The sequence below is a fragment of the Amia ocellicauda genome, chromosome 16 (genome assembly GCF_036373705.1).
Source record: "Amia ocellicauda isolate fAmiCal2 chromosome 16, fAmiCal2.hap1, whole genome shotgun sequence".
NCBI lineage: Eukaryota > Metazoa > Chordata > Actinopteri > Amiiformes > Amiidae > Amia > Amia ocellicauda.
Genome location: NC_089865.1, coordinates 15888169 through 15908129, shown reverse-complemented (window position 1 = coordinate 15908129; position 19961 = coordinate 15888169). Strand labels below are relative to the sequence as shown.

Below are 19961 nucleotides of genomic sequence, written 5' to 3'. Positions count from 1 at the left end.
GATGTGGGAGTCCAGGTCAGAGGGAACTAAGGAGGGATCAAAGGTAGAGAATGAATACCCACTGCATTAAAGGGAAAATATCTGCATTGAAGTCAAGTACAGCTCTACAAAAAAAAAAAGCTCAGCAGGTTATAATGCTTGGAGCAAGATTTTTTTAGCATCATGAATATCTTAATATGATCACGACTGGATAATTCTCTGGGGCATTACAAAGTACTGGGGGTAGCAAGGAAAGGGTGTTAGAAATGCATTAAAAATTAAGTAAAATTAAACCCGCCTTTCTCTAAAAGGGTCGAGTGAATTTTCAAGTTTCTGGGTTACACAGCCTGTCATTACATTTTACACAATTTTTATGACAACACTAATGAAGGCAAAACTATTCACAGTTGCAAGGAATTAAAAAGGGAGAGTGGGGAGGGGGAGAGAGAGGTGATCATTCAAAATGGGTTTCAGATCAAATAAATGTGAGCATGAGTTTGCTCTTCTGCAAAATAAGGCAAATAAAACAATCAAACAAATAACAAAAAGCAAACGGCCACGGTGACCTCGACTGCGATTACAGTCCTGTTGGAGAGAAAAACAAGTAAATAAAAACCATTACACAAATATCCAATACAAACCAATGAGCCCTTGAACAACCTTGACATTTAAAATAAGTCAATTGTTAACCCTCCCAAAACACAGAATTAAAGTTGAAAACCTTTGCACATCTGTGTATGGTGGATTGAAGGGAATGCTAAGGGATTATGAATATCCAAACAGACATAATAAGTGTAAACTGTGTAATGGGATACATTTGATGAGCTGGTGTGAAGTCTCTGATGCCAATGCTTTATGCCAGCCTTGCTAGCTGCTCAGCGTTCGACAGTGTCTGCACAGCTGTGCTCAGCTCTGTCCCCTGAGAAGTGTTCAAAAACAAGTGGGTTACAAATTGTGTGTTTAAGTCTGTCAATTACTAGGTTGATAACACTCAATAGAGATTATCACAACCTGTCAGATATCGATATTGAATATTTGGTAGCAAGGTCCTAAAGTAAGCTGCCAGATAAGGAAAGAAATACTGGTCTTCCATCTCCAGCAAACAATGGATTAAAACAAAGAAAAACTGTAGAAGAATGAGATGGGAGTAATACATTTGAGCCACCTTGACAAATGATACTGTAGGCTTCTACTTTTATTCCCCCTGCAGAAGATGACATGATCCTGTACTGTTGCAAAGTTAAAGATCATAAAACAAAAACAGAACCTTCTTCAGATCAGATCAACTATCTCATGCTGTGATTTGGATTTTAAACTTTAAATAATCTGACCTTGTTCCAACACTGGTCCCCACCTTTCTCAGCAAGACTAAGCTATAGGTTTGTGACACAGTGCTTAGTAAGGGAAACTGTGATGGTAAAATCTGATTGTGTGTGTCAGAACAGCCCTTGAACAATGTGTTGGGACTTGAGCTTTAATTGAACCTACGTGGGTGCTGTCTGTCAGGGGGGATTTTGCAAGAATTGCAGTATTTCGTTCTAAGCCACAACAAAAAGGCTGTGACAAGAAAGCCTGTGTTTTGCAATGACCCACTTCCAAGAAATATGTAAAAGTGAGAAGGTAGGTCGACGTGTAAATAGCCTCTCACTTTAATATCTTTTTAGTATACCTTTCTCTCGCTTTCATAGTGATAGAAACTTCAGTTGTGCTTTCAACATCACAAGCACTTATCTTAAGCATTTAAATAAGAAACCATGAGCAAAAATAATTGATTTTAGTCCTCATTCCTGCCATCTCTCAAGGCAAAGCCTATATGATGTATAACAATAGCCTTTTACGTTCGCCCTGAGCTCATAAACCAAAAAGGCCTACTAGATACCATTTTTTTTAAATGTAGTCTTTTTAATTCAACACAATCCCACCTCATGTTTCTCCTAGCTGGCTAAGAGCAATTTGGGATGTGATTTTATTACTTAATTTCATTCAGATGGATGTTGGTCTATCTGAGGACATCACATTTGCTCTCTCAGAAGAGATTAAGTAACTTCATTTGTATCCTGAAATGGTGAGAAGAAAGGATTTGGCACTGATCATTTCATAAAGTGAGCTCAAAGACTGAACCAAAAAGGGAGAACATACAGCCTTGAGCATAATAACATCAAATCACATTTTCTCTTGGCAACTCCACGTTAAAACTGTTCATTACAATCGGTGTCTGCACCTTACACATTTGGAGAAAGGACAGGGAGGGACCATTAAAGTCAATCAATCTTCTACCAAACTGTGACAGAAATCCCTTGTTAAGCATTTCTAGTCTGTGGTTTTAAGACTTCGTAGATGATTAGGAAGCAATTTTCTCTGGGGGTAATGTCTGAGGGCAATGTAAGTGAAATGCATGTTCATCTTAGGGAATAAACCCCAGGCCTATCATCTATGGGAGCAACATGAATGTTATACAATTCACTGAAGGATAAGCACAGGGTTTGGGCTAAAGAGAAGCTACTGTAATAAAACTTCAGGACCTACTGTGATTATATATTGCATGTTAGGAGTTTATTTATCCAAGGATACATTTACAGTTATTGGCAGGGGGGAGGGGGTGTAGATAAACTGGGGCAAAGCAGTTCGAGGAAATACAATGCAACATACAGTAGGTGAAATACAAAGACTGTGCGCAACTTGTTAAAAATTGCTACATGAATGAAATCTAAGCAGGCACTAGTGCCCAAGTAGGCTTCTACTGTGCTTAATATTGACTGTGGTACCTACAAAGACAATGAGAGAATTCCTGTTAAGTCTACACAGGAATAGGGTAACACGCACCAACAGAAAGAAGCAAAGCCACTGACCCACATAGCAGCTAAGACAAAAGGACTCACTCATATTTTCCTCTTCATCCACATCCATAGCAAAGTATTTCTGCTGACTCCTGGTCTGGCGTACACTTGCTCTGTCTGAAAGTAGACCGAAAAAAAAAACTGAATTATATTGAAGCATTCAGACCATTCTTTGTCCTTAAATTACAGAAATGTAGCAATAATGTTGCAAGAGCAATTTTCAGCTCACTATAATGCCAGAGAATAGTTATTGTGAGCCAAGCATTCTACTCCAGATAGAAAATCCCTTTTAGAGTAAGGGATAAGTCTACAAAAAGCATATATAGTACTGTGCAAAAGTTTTAGGCAGGTGTGAAAAAATGCTGTAAAGTAAGAATGAATTGAAAAATATACATATTAATAGATTATATTTATTAATTAACCAATTGCAAAGGGGGTGAACATTAGAAAAATCTAAATCAAATCCATATTTGGTGTGACCACCCAAACTCAGCTAACAAGGTGAGGCTGCTGAAGACAGTTTACTGTCAAAAGTCATACACCATGGCAAGACTGAGCACAGCAACAAGACACAAGGTATTTATACTGCATCGGGAAGGTCTCTCCCAGGCAGACATTTCAAGGCAGACAGGGGTTTCCAGATGTGCTGTCCAAGCTCTTTTGAAGAAGCACACAGAAATGGGCAACGTTGAGGACCGTAGACGCAGTGGTCGGCCAAGGAAACTTACTGCAGCAGATGAAAGTCATGCTCACTTCCCTTCGTAATCGGAATCCAGCAGTGCCATCAGCTCAGAATTGGCAGAAAACAGTGGGACCCTAGTACACCCATCTAGTGTCTGGAGAAGTCTGGTCAGAAGTGGCCTTCATGGAAGACTTGTGGCCAAAAAGCCATACCTCGGACTTGGAAACAAGACCAAACGACTCAACTATGCATGAAAACACAGGAACTGGGGTGCAGAAAAATGGCAGCAGGCGCTCTGGACTGATGAGTCAAAATTTGAAATATTTGGCTGTAGCAAAATATTCGGTTGTTCACCGAAGAGCTGGAGAGCGGTGCACGAATGAGTGTCTGCAGGCAACAGTGAAGCATGGTGGAGGTTCCTTGCAAGTTTGGGGCTGCATTTCTGCAAATGGAGTTGGGGATTTGGTCATAATGAATGGTCTCCTCAATGTTGAGAAGTACAGGCAGATACTTATCCATCATGCAATACCATCAGGGAGGCATCTGATTGGCCCAAATTTATTCTGCAGCATGACAACGACCCAAACATACAGTGAAAGTCATTAAGAACTATCTGCAGCGTAAAGAAGAACAAGGAGTCCTGGAAGTGATGGTATGGCCCCCACAGAGCCCTGATCTCAACAGCACTGAATCTGTCTGGGATTACATGGAGAGAGAGAACTGTGGTTAGTTCTCCAAGATGTTTGGGCCAACCTACCTGCTGAGTTCCTTCAAAAACTGTGTGCAAGTGTACCTAGAAGAACTGATGCTGTTTTGAAGGCAAAGGGTGGTCACACCAAAAATGGATTTGATTTAGATTTTTCTTCTCTTCACTCACTTTTCATTTAGTTAATTGATAAATATAATCTATTAACATGTCTATTTTTGAAAGCATTCTTACTTTACAGCATTTTTTCACACCTGCCTAAAACTTTTGCAATGTAGTGTACATATTCATGAGAAGGTGTGATGCTAGATCAGCATGTATGGGGGGGAAATGGTGCCATGTCATAAAGGCAAAAGTCATCATGTGTTATTAAACTTAATTTTCAGCTCTGATGAAAAATACCAGTATTGAATACCAGTATTCAAGTAGCATGGATTTGCACGTTTGACTTTTATGGAAACATTGTAGTGTACATAAAACCATAAACAAAACGCACACTGTCATGGGTGAAGCTTTATGCATCACAGAAGCTCCTGGCAATGTCTTTTCCGCAGATTGACCTTTCAAATCTGTATGAGGGTTCTTGATACAATCATTCCAGTCAAATAATGTAAAGAGGAACAAAGAGCAAAACCGCTGAATTAGGGTATCTAGCAAGATACGATCTACCCCCATCTGTAGCTGATGTCATATGTCTTCATAATGTTTCACTGATAAAACTTGAGTCTCATCAGAACTGTGGCTTTCAAATAGGAAAAACTGGAGCACTGGAATAAATAGCAGTGCATTCAGCAAAAGGTACTGCACTTATTTCATTACATTTTCTCTTTAGGAAAAGGCACACTAAAGCTCTGTTTTCCCTGACTGCTATGAAAGCAGATTTAATTTCCTAGCTGTCTCTCCGATACAAGCTCCTGACATACAGGACACGCACTATAGCTTAGGGATGCAGAAATTAAAACATCACTTTTTCGCCAAGAACAACCAGTTTTATTTGTTCTTTCTTTAGTGGAACTCCAGTCATGATTTATTCATTTTTTAATAATCTGCTGGATTAGTTTTCCCTTGTGCAGCAAGATATTTATTACTTTGGTTTTACTTTTACCTTAGAATATTGATGCCTCAACATTATTTTTTCTTAGCATTTTATTCTATTTTAAAGCTCAACCTATATAGGCTTAAAATAACTATATATATATTAAAAAAACACCACCGGAGTTACAGTGCATATACAAAATGAAGCATAAAAAGAGCCATAACAAGTGCCTGAAGAAAAAGACCCCATGCCTGTTTAATTACTGTTATCACTATTAGTATTACTATTACGATTATCTAAATACACCTACTTTGTGGTGCTTCATTATGACAAAAAACAAATGTATTCATATTTTATGAAGCTGTAACTTTTAACCATGTAAACAGTCAACATAGTTCAACCTGTTCTGAAAAATACTACAGCATTAGTGCCAGACAGCAATAAAAACAAACTGACTAAAAAACAAATCAAATATCTTTCTTACTAAACCTCAGATTTCACTTTTAAAAAGATTATACACATGTATTATCATCACACAAATTGAAGCTGTCCCCCAGCCCCATTATGAACTTGAATGTTAGCAAAAGACTGAGAAGTGCAGAAGAAAAATATATACACTTTAGCATACAATTTACAATTTATACAAGTTAGCATAACAGCATCTCATATTAAATAAATATTATTAGCAAGTAGAACTGTAAAATTCCTCCCTTTAAGCATCGCATCGTATCCCGGAACATACTATGTGGTACACAGGACATTGCTCGAAACAAATGTGTGTTACTGTGATAACAGCCAGCAGACCAATGGGTCTAACTACAATACCCTTGCCACTGGGGATACAATGGTAAGTTTTCATGACCTCCAATAGTATATCAACCCAAGAGCAGGCACAGCATACACAAGCCTGTAAGGAGCAAGGAGAGGGGGTGGGGGGGATCAATGCTATAATTGTAAAACAGAAAAATAGCCTTGAGCCAACATTATTCAATTTTACACAGGACACTGAGTGTAATACAGTCACAGCATATTAAGCACTAGTTCACAAACCTTAACCCTTGGATTACCCCTGATGCTCTGAGCTTGATTCTATTTGTGATTTCAATTCAATATTGAATATTCACACAGGAATCCAGGTATGCTTGCATAATCACCTTAATTTGGATGTTTACCACATAACAGAGATGTGTGTTCCCATATCTTTCATTTAAGAAGAGGAAAAATAAAAACTGCAGAAGAAACACATACACAGAAGAATGGCTGGTATAATTTCCTGAAACAACCAAGGCAAATCCAAACTGAACCATTTATCTTTTACTAATATACAGTGCCAGTATTCATACAACACAAAATAAAACCTCTATAAAAGGCTTGAATTAATTTTATCAACGTTATGTCCATAAATATATATATATTTTCTTAAAATAAATACATAACATACTTCAGTGAGAAACAAATCTAGTTAACATGACTTGTTTCAGGCTGCAGTTGCTGGTGGTAGAAATTGTACATGTTGGAAAATAGGTTTAAGGGACAGAGAGGAAATATTTGTGTATGTCCAGCAACCCTACTGATGTAGCTCCATAGAGTATTAAAAGACACTGGAGTTATTTTTAAAGGCAAACCTTTGGTGAAAGGTTTCATATGCTCTTATTTGCAGCTTTGCTCTAGAGCTAGATTCTCTGGAGAGTTTCCTTTGAAAATAGATCCCCCACCTGTCTAACATTATGGATTAAAGGGAATAAACTTTCTGCAAACACACAAAAAGAAAAGATAAAGTAGAGCAACTGAACTTATATAACAGGTAATCGGCTTCTGCTGATTCAAGCCTTTTAGTTTTGTCTTCGTCATTTTTCACGCCTGAAGCTTTTAAGCTAAACTAAATGGCCTAATTAATCTGAGCTAATGGCTGGTGACAGCAAATATGCTAGCACAATTATTGCCCTATTAAAGATTAATAATCTGGTATCAAACTCAAATGGGAGAAACCAGTTTTGTGACCACATTTGTTTCATGGTGCTGCATAATTTTTTGTTCAGGTGACAAATGGCTTTGAATTTTAAATTTCAGGCACAATGTAGAAATCTGGGAATGCGCACGTTTCTGCTGAGCACAAATCTCATATTCAAAAATCAGCAACCAGCACCTGTTCTAAATTCCCAGTTGACAAAACGCACATCATTGTCTCTCTTCCTTTAATTTTATCATGTAGTTTAACAGAATGCAATGCATTTTTTATCATAGGGGCCTTGTGTTCGCAAGAAGTATGCGTTTCATAAGCATTTGAGAGTGTGTTCTTTTGTAACATGAAAATCATAGGAAATGGTAACGTCTGCATTTTGCGCTATAGATCAGAAGTTCTTGTTCAGACACAGCAGACCCAAAACACAAGTGAGTAAAACCAATAATGGGATGAGTAACCAGGGAGCAAGGTTCCACTTACTGGAGATGGCAAGGGTTGGGATATTTAGGCCTTTTAAATGTTTCAGACAGTTTAATTTCCAAGGCTTTTCCTTTGACATATCAAGACTACAGATATCAATTCACTTAGAAGAGGAAAAAAGCAGCAATTTATGATAATGAAAAAACAGCTGGTGATATTGCAAATTCAATAACCATGTTTCATAAAGTTGCATTTATTTGCTGATTGACACACAGCAGTATAGACAGACTTTGATCAAGCTTTATTTTTATAATACAATGTACATTTCTTCTCTGGTCAAATGAAGACTTATTTATTTATAATAAAATTGTCAGAAGACTATCTTATCAATGATTTAGACTGAAAGGCTGGATAGATGAAGAACCGGTTCAGAAGTAGCATATAATGTAATTTATACATTTTTGAATAGGTTACTTTATTTTTGTGCATTTAAATCTGTTGTGAAAAAGTAAGGTCAGTTGTATTCATTTTGGACTTGCGGTCAATAGAATTCACACTGGAATCTCAGAATTGCCTTTAATTGTTCAAAGGAAAAGCTGGGACAGAGTGTGTTAAAAGATTCACAAGTAATTTTATATGATGTCCCAACACATAATCTTGATGTCTTACATAACTCAAGAAAATGTCCGTTCATGAACCAATTAGAGGAAAACTAAAATTTAAATGTAAAAATAACTGCACACATTTTCTCAATTAAAAAAGGGAAATTGGTTGATTTCTTTCATTTTGTCACTTGTCTGCATTACCGAGATAGCACACTGATTCAGTTCAGAGTAACACCTGGAACGGCAGCACGGTGTTTATTTACAGTTAAAGGCAAAAAATATACATACTTTTTAAAGCAATTGCAATTTAGGTAATACCAAATCACTCCATACTGATAAACAATTCTGAAGGGGATTGGACCAAGTGTGGCTATTTGAGAACCAGTTTTCTCCCAGTGCCCGTTTACGAAATAATGAAAACCTCTAAGAGTACAGACTGTGCGCTCCACCTAAGCTTTCCATACATGAGCTTATATGAAATATGAAATAAAATAAATACATAAATATAAGTTTTTGGGGTGGTAATTCTGCAATTCTTCAGAAAAGAGGATTTCTAAACTAGGAATGTAATAGAAGTAGTAGCTGGTGGTGCTGTTTGGAGAAATGTAAATGGTTACATTTACAGTGGAAGTAATATCCTCCATACTGCTGAGCTGATATCAGAAAAACTTCAAACACATTAAATAAACTAATTTAAACTAAGACTTGGTGCAGGAGCCTAAATGTTGGATAAAAATCCTTGATCAAAAATACAAGCTGACCAAATATACGTATACACGTATGCTTACATACATCCCTCGGAAGTCTGAGGTCTGTAATATACACCAAGAAACATACATATACACAGACACTTTTAAAATCTTAAACTTTTTAGCTTTTAAAAAATGCACCTTTTCCTATGATATGGATCTCTAATTGATGTTCACTTCACTAAAATGCCATAAAACTTGCCGTGGTGCAGACAGCGATAGTCAACTTGAAAGGAAGGGAGATAATAGAAAGCATTTCTCAGTGCGGCAGAGCTGCCACGATAACAGGTTTCAGCTATTAAATTACATCAGAAGAATTTCTCATTGCTCCCGTCTCGCTTTCCCTCTGCCACCCCCCACCCCCCCCAGCCCATTCCCTTTCATATGAAAGCCAACGCTTGGACCAAAGTGCAGTTTTCGCATCTACGGATGGCGTGATAAGGTGCACTGTATTTCATGTTCGGTTAATCACGGAGCTGTCAGTTTACATGTCATCTAACTAGAAATAAATAAATAAAATAAATTGTGTCATAACTGGATGCAGGTCCTAGCCTTCTTCAGAGGAAAGATTTTATCGTTTTAAAGGGCTATAAGGTTATGGATCCATCAAATACTCATTATAATATTTCTCCAATTAGACTTTTCTTCTACTACTACTACTCCACTGAAAATTGCAGGCACGCGCACACATTTTATTATGTACTAAATTCCTAAAGTCTAAATTTCAAAATGTCTACCTTGTTAGACATTCAATAGAGTAACAGTAAAAAAAAATGTTTTGTGAGAGTTATCAGTTACACAAAATGTGTAATTTAATGCTTTCATTAATGAACGGTCCATCACAGCTTAATAGAATATATGCCGTCTTGACCCACCTCATGACATGAGTATTGGAATATCTTTTCCACCAAAGGGACTCTGACAACACATTTTGATGGCCTTGTCATGTGTAGTTAAGGCAATACTAACTTAAACCAGTCCCTGGTTAACCATAACTGTTTTCAGGGAATGTACAAAGCCTGGGCCCTGACATTATCAATGCCACAGATCCTGCCACTGAGCCACAACGGTCGCTGCTGAACAAAAAAGTCAAGGGAGATTTCCATTTTTCCAGCATTCTCTATAAATAAATCACATTTGTCAGCATCACAACAAACAAGCAGTTACAAAACACAGCCATTTAATTGCAAGAGTTGGATGGCCACTCTGTTAAGGAAATTACCGTGTAAAAGCCTTTGTTACAACATGAACACCGTTATTAAGGATCTCAGTTTCCAGCAAGCTTACTGACCTTATCAACTATTATTATTCCTTTCTAATAGAGCGCCCGAGGCAGCAGGGCTGTTAGCTCAACATGTGTCAGAGCATAATGGGAAGCTTTGTACAGTCCGTAGTGAGTGATCTGGGTATTATGAAAAGGGCATCAACCTCTAAGGATTCGTGCAGCTTTGATTAGCAAATGTTGCACAAACCTTCAACAATTCCAGCACCAGACGAGAGACCGCCGCCTGCCCTGGCAGCGGTGAAAATAAAATAAATAAATCAATGCAGACATTTTACAAAGCAGCTGGTAGTGCACAACTCGTCACTATATGGTGTGGCCTGCTAATGCTAATGACCGCAGGCCTTGTCAAGCCACATTGCATCTCTAGAGGAATCACAATAACGCGTTATGTGCTGTGAAAGTGAAGGCTGCACGAATAAGTGCTTACGTGCATCTATTTGTTCTAATTGACAGTTTAAGTCCATTTATTTCATTACTTTTTCTAACTTAAACTTTTCTATAAGTAAAAGCTCCCATCTCCAAAATCTTTTAAAACTATTTAGCCTAATAGTTGACAGTTCATATTCTTAAATCTACATATAACAGTTAGTTAAGTGACCAAGTGGTCCATGGTCCTCAAATACCAAAATCCTTTTTTACATGAGTTTGTAAGCATGTGTAATTAAAAGCGTGTTCTAATATTTTATGTGAATTTTGCATTTTCCTAAGCATTACATTCAGACCAAACTATTGATGTATGATGAAAGCAAGCCCACATTGTTGCATTGCGTTTAGTGTTAATTCACTATCTTTTATGTAAGCTTATAAAATAATTGATGTAAAATAAAGAAAGGAGATGCAATTTAACCATTGTAGAGCAGTTGTTTTTTTCCGCATGAAATGGATGGAAATAAAGATTGGTGCAGGAAATAAATGTAAAATGGACCCCTCTCTGTGTTGGGGGGAGGGCAAGGGATTTCAATAGAGAAGGTGATTACAGAATCTTAGCTGCAAAGGCAAAAAAAGATGGTAACAGAGGCAAGGATTTCATTTATGAATCACCCGCGCAACCAATCTGTGACGGTGCATTCGTGGCAGAGTAAGCAATGGCCGAGTTCATCATAGCAAGGACAAGGGGCCTTCCAACAGCCGAGAGTGTCCCCCTTCCCCATCTATTTTTCAGGCGGGATTTTAAACATCCCCCGGTCATCTTTTTATTTTGCTGTCAACCAAGTGGCCCATTTAAAGTGAAAAATATGACGACAAGTGCCAGTTCTCCTTGCTGAGCTCAGGATTTATGCTGTTTCCTAAGCCGTTTCTCAACAACAAAAACCAACAGGGGGATTATTTTTCCTGGGCTCGACGATGCAATTTTCCCTTCATGACCCCCCCCCCCCACCTCCCCCAATCCTCCTCTTTTTTCCTGTCAGCAAGTGTGTGATGTGCAGCACAGTCAAGACTAAATTTCCAATATTTAAGAAAATAATTTTTGGATTGTATACATTTATCTATTAAAAAACATATACCGTAAAACTTCAATGTAATGCCCACGGAGTTTATTCCAAATAACTGCAAGAAGCCCCGGCATCAATTGGAGACTGGCAATTGTAGGAGACTGGCGATTGTATTAAACATTCATAAATAAAAAGACATCACAGGCTCACGCAGGGCAAGAAGATAAGAGCCTGGAAACATTGCTTCATTGCAGAAGTAGGCTAATAGGCCAGGCTTTTTTTTTTTTTTTTTTTTTTTTATAATTTTAATAGTTTTCCAAAGATGTAAACAAATCACATTCAATGTATGGTGAACTATTCACTGGATTATTTCAATTGTGTTAATGTATCTTCAGAAACTGTATTGATTTCCCTTTTCTTTATTTATAAAACCTAGTAAAGTCTGTTTTGTAACCCGGTGTTTATTAGAGACCGGCTTTTGTTTACATGATTATGCAAATCAACCCGGCAACTATTGGACACCGGCTGCTATTTGAGACCCGGCGAGTGTTGGAAGTTTTATGGTATATAACATCAAAATGCTAGTAATATATATATTTTTTTAACATTTTTTCACTGTCTGGCATTTTAACAAATATGTGAAATTAATCCATTATTTTATAAATGGAAGACATTTGTTCACCCATGTTGTAATTGTTATATAAAAATGTGTTGTTTAGTGGATGTACAAGTAAAACAAACTAGTTAAATACTTGTATACATAGGCCAGTCAGGTTTCTAATGCAATTTATGTCTCCATCTTTAAAGTGCCAACAGACGAATATGTATTATCTTAAATCTTTTCCGAAATGCCAGGCATTAATATCGACACTAATTCACACTTTCCATGTACTATTCTTTAATAGAACAGAAGAAACAATTGTCTTACACAGGCCTTGGAACCACCCACATCTTGTTGGGATAAGGAGAAAATTTTGTCTTTTCTCTCGTGAATTACGGCATATATAATCTCGTCCCTGTGTAAATCAAAGACCCTGCTCCCTTAAGCCACTTCAGACTGTCCTACTGAACGTTAATATTGACAATGTTATCGTGAAAGTGGCGCGCGCGCTCCACTGACCGCTTTGTGAAGAGAGGATGGAGAAAGCGGCAGCTTTAGTTCTCATACACAAGATAAAAGGGGCTGCAATTAGTGGATGAAATGAAAAATGTCAGCCAATGGATTTATCTCTGTTTAATACTGCATATAGAAATGAGTGCAGGGATTCAGGTTAACCTCACCTCAAAGCCTGGCCAACTGCAATTTACATAACTTATACAAAATACAGTTATGCTATATGGTACATTAGGTAAAACTGCTTCATGTTTACCACCGTGTTGTAGCCCAATGAAGAAAATAAAATAAAAACAAAAACACCCACTCTTACATAATAATGAACAATACAAAAAATAAACAAAACGGCAGTAGCAGGGAATTATAATACAATTGGTTAAAAAGGCCTTTGAAGGTTTATTACATCCTAATCTCCTACATGACCAGACTTGTAAGAGACACTGCTAAAATAATCCCAATCTGTACAGAACAAACCCAGGAAGATGGATTTACTAAACATTCATCAACTACAATACTTAAGATCAAATACATTATCTCATGTCAAAGGAAAATAAATGGTTTACATCTTGCTTTATGCATTAGGTTTTGTAGTTTTTACTGCCAGTAGCCAACATAAAGTCAATTTGTCTATTTAAACCAATGGTTTTATGCTTTTATAGGCCTAATTTGGTTGTCTATCAGAGGGGCTGATATACCGCTCAGATTTAGCTCCACATGAGACAAACAACACATTAAATTCCATAGATACAACCAAAACATGGCTTCATTGCCATTAAAATAAACAAGGACTGATACAAAAACCAATTGCAATTAACTTTGCACATCAGACTCTTAAGGCTTTTAAGGACAGATTGTTTGATGGGTTTGCAAATAAATATTAGGAAAGTCTGAAGTCATTAGGAAAGTCAATTACTAAATAAAAAATTGTTCCTGTGGTTACATATCTTTACATGCATAAAATACACAAATTAAGAGACTAGGGCTGAATTTTTATGTCTCAGATCTCCAGATTTTAATGAATTTTCTGGAGTGATAAAGCCACACTTTCTGACTACACAGACCAAAAACAAAGCACAACAATTTAGATTAAATACATACAAACAATCCCCTTCCCTGTTTTATGTGCTCATTTCATAATGGAAAATCTGTAAATATCAGTAATTAAATCATATGTATGTATATTGCTGTGCTCAACATACCTTCAGTCATTCCTTTGCCGTTGATACCTAAGAAAGAAAAAGAAAATCTAAATGAATGTTTCAAACCACTTTCAACATCGGTGTCAATCTACAGATGCATTTTTATAATGTAATGTTAATATATACATGTGGTCCTTGTTAAAATCAATCCACACAAATCATTTGCAATATCATTTACATATAATTTATACAGTTTTAATTATCACCTGAAGGGCTACTGGCAAAGAAAATCTAAAAATAGAAACAAACACAAATTATCTATCTATCTATCTATATTTCTCAGGATAAACATTTGATTTAGAAGGATTTGCGAGGACTAATGCTCATCTGCTTAAGAACCCACATATTCAATACAAATCCCAGACCTACGCACCCTCCTTTCATAATATTTCAAGTGTTGTGACCTAGAAAGCAATATTGTGCTGTTAGGTACTGTTTGCAATGGTTTTCACAAACATGATGTCCACAAGATCTCTGGATTCCCCATTGTTCCAGTCAGAATCATTTACAAAACCAACAGAAACATACAAATCAAAATGTAAGCTAAAGGAATTATTACTCAAATCATACGTATATGTGAGAATACCATTGGCATCAAAGACAGTGATGAATGACTTAAAAAATAGAAGGATGAAGGAAAAAACAAAACCTTTCAACAAAAATCTGAGAAGGCTTCAGAATACAGCTGTCACTGTGTTCTCAGACACTAATTTAGACGGATAGATTCATAAGTTAAAGCAGAGAAGGGAGAAAATAGGTGTCTCTTATTGCCAGAGCATTACAAATACAGATAGGCCACCATATACACTGACACACAGTTTTCTCAGCTTTTCATTCATCAAATGACATGTCTAGACTCCCTTAGTCTTTTAAAACCTGCAAATATAATTGAGCCTAACCAAGAAAAGAAAGACTGCATTGCCTTAATGTGATAAGAAGCCAGAAGGAGACGAAAAAAGAGAAAAAGCTGTGATTATAAAAATGCTGAAGCTGAAGTCAAGCCGCATCATGATGAATTACATCTTTTGACATGTTCAGATGGAGAGGTCAAGGTAAGCGGATGAACCACTGAGAGAAGTGCTGTTGAAATCAAAAGTCTCCATTTTAATCTGATTTGTTATGATGGAATGTTTTATATTACAATTAACATGCAATTTAAATGTTAGTTTTTAATGAAATTATATTTAATAACTGTCATCAGACACTTTGTGGAGGACCTCTTTCTCAGTGCTGCACACTTTAAAGTTACAAAGCGTGGCCGAGTCAGAAGTTTGGGGGAAGTAAAACTCTGTAGCTCCTCTCATCTTTCATCATTCGGCACGGTGCCTCAGCCTCAGTAATGATCCTTAATGTTTTACACGTGTGGAGACGCACAGGCAGAGAGCGGTTAATAAGAAATGGGTCCCGGTGGAAGAGATTGGCTGTCGGACTTGGTGATTAAAACTGATGGGCCACGAGGCGGTGGAAATGAATGCTGCCACCTGCAGACCACCTTTGCCCTTTTAATTTGAAAAGACTGATGCCCAGTTTTTGCCGAGTAGCAAAACATCCACTAGCATACTTATATTCATTATTGCCTTCACTTTGTAGGAGATTTAACAATGTTCTCCCACATGAAAGATTAACCATTACCTCTTTAAGAAAATGTTTATTAATAGGGTGCAAACCCCACCATGTTATCTTACACACATGGCCGAAGGGAAGCACTGACTGATGAAAGGGATGAAAATCGAGTGTACATAAATCCATGGCTAGCTACAATGCAAGCTAGTCCCATCCTTACATCTGTAAAAGTAAATAAATTAAATTTTATCCGTTTACACTGCAATAGCTTCAAAATAACAATGATTCTTGGAACACCAGCCTTCATGTATAATGTGTTAAAATGCCTATTTATTGGGAATAGTAACAAATCACCATTATTGGCAGACCTAGTGTGAATGTCACCTCTGTTAGTGAGGAAGGAAAGGATGAAGGCACAAAATGTGCAAAGCTCAATAACTTCTTAACACTGATGAAACACAAATGAAGTCAACGGTGTCTGTTGTACCAAGTCAAAAATTAGACTATACAATTTGCAGCACAAGAAGCTTTAAATCCAGAAAGTGATGGCTGCCACAAAGATCCAAACATTGTTTGGAGTAATTTTAGGAAATTATACAAATACAATGAATGACAGATATACACATCATCTTCAACAAAGCTGAACAGGCATCCATAGACATTTTTGAATACAGATGTTAAGAAATGTTGTTTGTTTTTATCATAGCCCACTGCAGGGAATCTGTATAGTAAGTATGGTACATGTAGGAGTAAAGTTCTTGTGCAGGATTAATTTAAGATGCAAGCTCGTATTCCTTTTGGTCACATATACAGCCTTTGGGAACGTTCTTCCAATGCCTTGAAAATCGTAAGATCAGACTATCAGAAACCACAGGCCCTCCCCTGCCTTCATGCAGAATGTACACAGACAGTTGCATCAACTCAACCCTTTTGAATGGAAATCACTTGAGACATGGTTATTCTTATGAAGCTTCTCAATTTACTACAAAGTTGCAGAATGACAGATACAGGAGGCAGTCCTAATAAAAAAAAAAAAAAAAAATACACTACATATACACTACTATATTGAATTGTGTAGTATTCAAAATTTGTAGGTCTACTTGTTTTCTTGGAAAATAATTACTTTTATAAAACAGACAAGCATGTTTCATGAAGTGTAATTTGACAATATATTCATGTACTGATTACTACATGTATTTATAATACAGGTAATTTAGGTATTGAGTGCTAGGTCTGTCATGACTCCAGTCAGCCTACAGGTACCAATGAGATGGAGCAGAGGGATTTTGAAGTTGGGGTGTAGCAGGCTATATAAGACACTAGTAAACGTGGGAATGAACAGACCCACCTCATTATTCTACCGACATTCTTCTATAATTAATCAAGGTCAACACACTTTTCATTGTTGTGTATGGTCATGTGTCCACAATACCTGAAGCGTCAGAATACCCCAGCAGGTCCTTGGCTTGCTTTGTCATTTGATCACTGCCACACACTCTTTCCCAACAAGAGAGGAAATGGGGAAATCCCAGGATTGCATTTCGACACTCTTTCAAATCAATGAGGCAGGCTTGTATACACAATAAAAGGCATAATGCATGGCACTAATTTCCATGAACTCTGCCCTATATTCATCAGTGAAGACTAGGCACCGTGTGATCTACAGTAATGCGATTAATTTTTTAATTAGTTACTAGAATTAAAGCACTGTATATTCTTCAGGCAGCGTCTGATCACCCTCAAACAATAGGGTGCCACACACTACTGGATCACTCACAAATTAATTCCCCAATTCGCTCCCTTGAGCCTTCAGCAGCAACTGAACACTGACCTGATCAATTTCTATGCTGCATCTCTTGGAAGAAAAGAATGGAGGGAAAAAAAAAAAAAAAAAAGTTGGAACTTTTCAGCAAGGGGAAGGGACCTCCAATGTAGGTCACCAATGCCAATGCAGCACAGCTAATAAAAATCATTTACTCCACTCTTCAAGGACATTTAGTGCCTGCCACCCTTTTCCCATTTTCAGCAGGACCTGTAAAATCTTTATGACAGCTCTAATTTATGATGCGGTCCCAGGGTGCCTCTCCGACCACGTGAATGCTGTATCAATTCCACTCACTGACGGGCACTCAAAGGCAGCAGCAGTAGCCACAGCAAGCTAAACGGCTCCACAGAGGCTTTGATGGTAAAGCAAAGTATCTCCCATCACCTAGAAGACCCTGCCGAAAGCCTAAGGTCAGGTACGGTTTACTGCTCAGTGACTTGGCTTTCACTGGCAAATGGGGAGGCCTGCAAATGGATAAATCTATACGAGTCATGCAGCCTTAGATTCTTCTACTGTCCACAGATGGCACCTCAAACAAAAAAAACACTGGCAAACACTGTTTGAATAGCAAGATGTGGAGTCATGAATAAATAATGCCACCACTAAATCTTGGAGGTGCTGCGTAACCACTATGGTCTCCTGGCTGTAGGCCGCATTATGCACTGTAGAGGTTTGTACCAAATACGTCAAACAGAAGCCCTGTCAGTAAATTTACTAAGACATAAATCTATTTGTTCAGATCAGCATGGAAGATTTGTATATCAGAGAAATAGTGGACAGAGAGATCCAGTATAATCCCCATTTAAACTGTGTGAAATTTCATTGAAGAAACGTTTACCAATGCCAAGAACAGTATAGGAAGTAACCAAACAAAAACAAATACAGTTGGTGGTACTTCATGTATTGCCAAGATTAAAGCCAACAGAACATGCAAGAATTTCCAGCATTCATCAGTAAAAGGCATTTCACAGCATGCAGAGCCTTAAACATTTGCTGTATAGTGGAGACTAATCATGATGACAAACACATGACTGGTCTCATTATACTGCTACATGGAAGACCTCCTGCAGTTTTTGGTCTAAGCTGTCCAAGGTTAAGTTCTTCAATCAACTTTCTAGCTAACATCTTCAACTCAAGATTTCACGCTGAGGATGCCAGAAGCCTACATCTCTACGCCTTGGTGGCGCCACAGTGACAAAAACCCAACCGGATGAAATCCATTTCATGGCTTGGGCCTGTGAATGGCAACAAGCCCAGTCCTCAAGTTCTGAAAAATTGCGGGAGACAAATTGGTTGTGAGCACTCCATCCGTGTCATGCCCACTCCCTTATCAACTTGAGGCTTATACAACAGGCTGAGCTGGAGGGCCAATCCTGATGGCCCTCGTCTGCTCCCACACTGCAGTGGGCAACAGGGAGGGAAAGCAAAGTAATCATGGTGCTTATTACGAACAAACAGGACTGGCCACGACTAATGCATGGGATGAAATTTCAGATGATCCCAAATTTGCCTCGAATTGGAAGACATTATTCATTCCCTAAAGAGTCATGACTACAATAGGTTGTGGATTGACTTCAGAAGCTCAGAAATGATCACACTCCGAGAGATTTAAACAGGGACTTACTCTCTCATTTCAGCTGTATAACTTGCTCTATGCTACAGTGACATTGGTCAGAGTAGAGAAAGAACTTTTAAAAAGCACAGACATGAACAATTAATAACATAAGAGGTCATATTTACCTTGAATACCGAGAGTAATTTGAACAATTGACATTTTCTCCTCCTCAGTTCAGATTCACTGATTATTCAAGTTCAGACAAATTTCATTTAGAATGTAATCAGCAAAACAAAGGGCATAGCAGAAGACTGCGCTAAAAAGACATTTAATCTCCTAAGATCCAAGACGTGCCGTTTAAACAACTATATTACATATACCTATGAAATCTTGGCTGAATGCCCAATAAGAACGATTTATTCCCTTCCCACCCACCCCAGTCCATTAATCTTTTTTATAAATCAAGGTTTGGGAGTATATTTTGGCAGTTCTTTGTAATGCTAATGTAATTTTTCTAGTTTAACCCAGACAAAATAAAAACGTGTGATTACATTAAATTAAATGTCGTATTGATTGAACATAACCATACGCATTTATGTGTCTGCGCCCGTCTCAAATTAAGAATCAAAAATATACGAAAGGCATTTGATAGTAAGGACAATGATTATTCATGGTTTTGAAATGAGAATCCAAGTTGCAAACGTTCTGCCACAAATCACGTCGACTACATTGAGGCTGAAAGACTAAATGCAGGAAAACACTACATAGGATTGACTTTTTCTGCATTAGCAAAGAACCGTTTACCAAACCACTCTATAGGATGACCGAGTAAGCAAAGGAGATTGCGAGCCTCAGTACTCATTTGCCTCCCATTCTCTTCGCACCAGTGACTGTGCGATTCATTACAGATGACTATCTCTCTATTCCCAATTCAAGGCCAGGGCAGGCATACTGATATCAGAGGGAAAGGTTGGAAAATAAATAAATTAATAAAGTTCTTGCCAAGACGA

At 37.6% G+C, this 19961-nt stretch overlaps 1 protein-coding gene across 2 annotated transcripts in view; it reads right to left on the bottom strand.

Moving 5' to 3' along the window:
* LOC136711685 (double-stranded RNA-specific editase 1) overlaps positions 1–19961 on the bottom strand; it is a 128114-nt gene that overhangs the window by 18935 nt on the left and 89218 nt on the right. Inside the window, exons 5-6 of one of the 2 annotated variants that reach the window (XM_066688075.1) lie at positions 14009–14035; positions 2859–2933 (exon numbers count right to left, since the gene is read on the bottom strand). In XM_066688075.1, coding sequence (XP_066544172.1) covers positions 2859–2933; positions 14009–14018 — 85 coding nt within the window. In that variant the 5' untranslated portion in view covers positions 14019–14035. The remainder of the gene's footprint in view (positions 1–2858; positions 2934–14008; positions 14036–19961) is intronic. The other variant, XM_066688076.1, reaches the window with a different exon arrangement.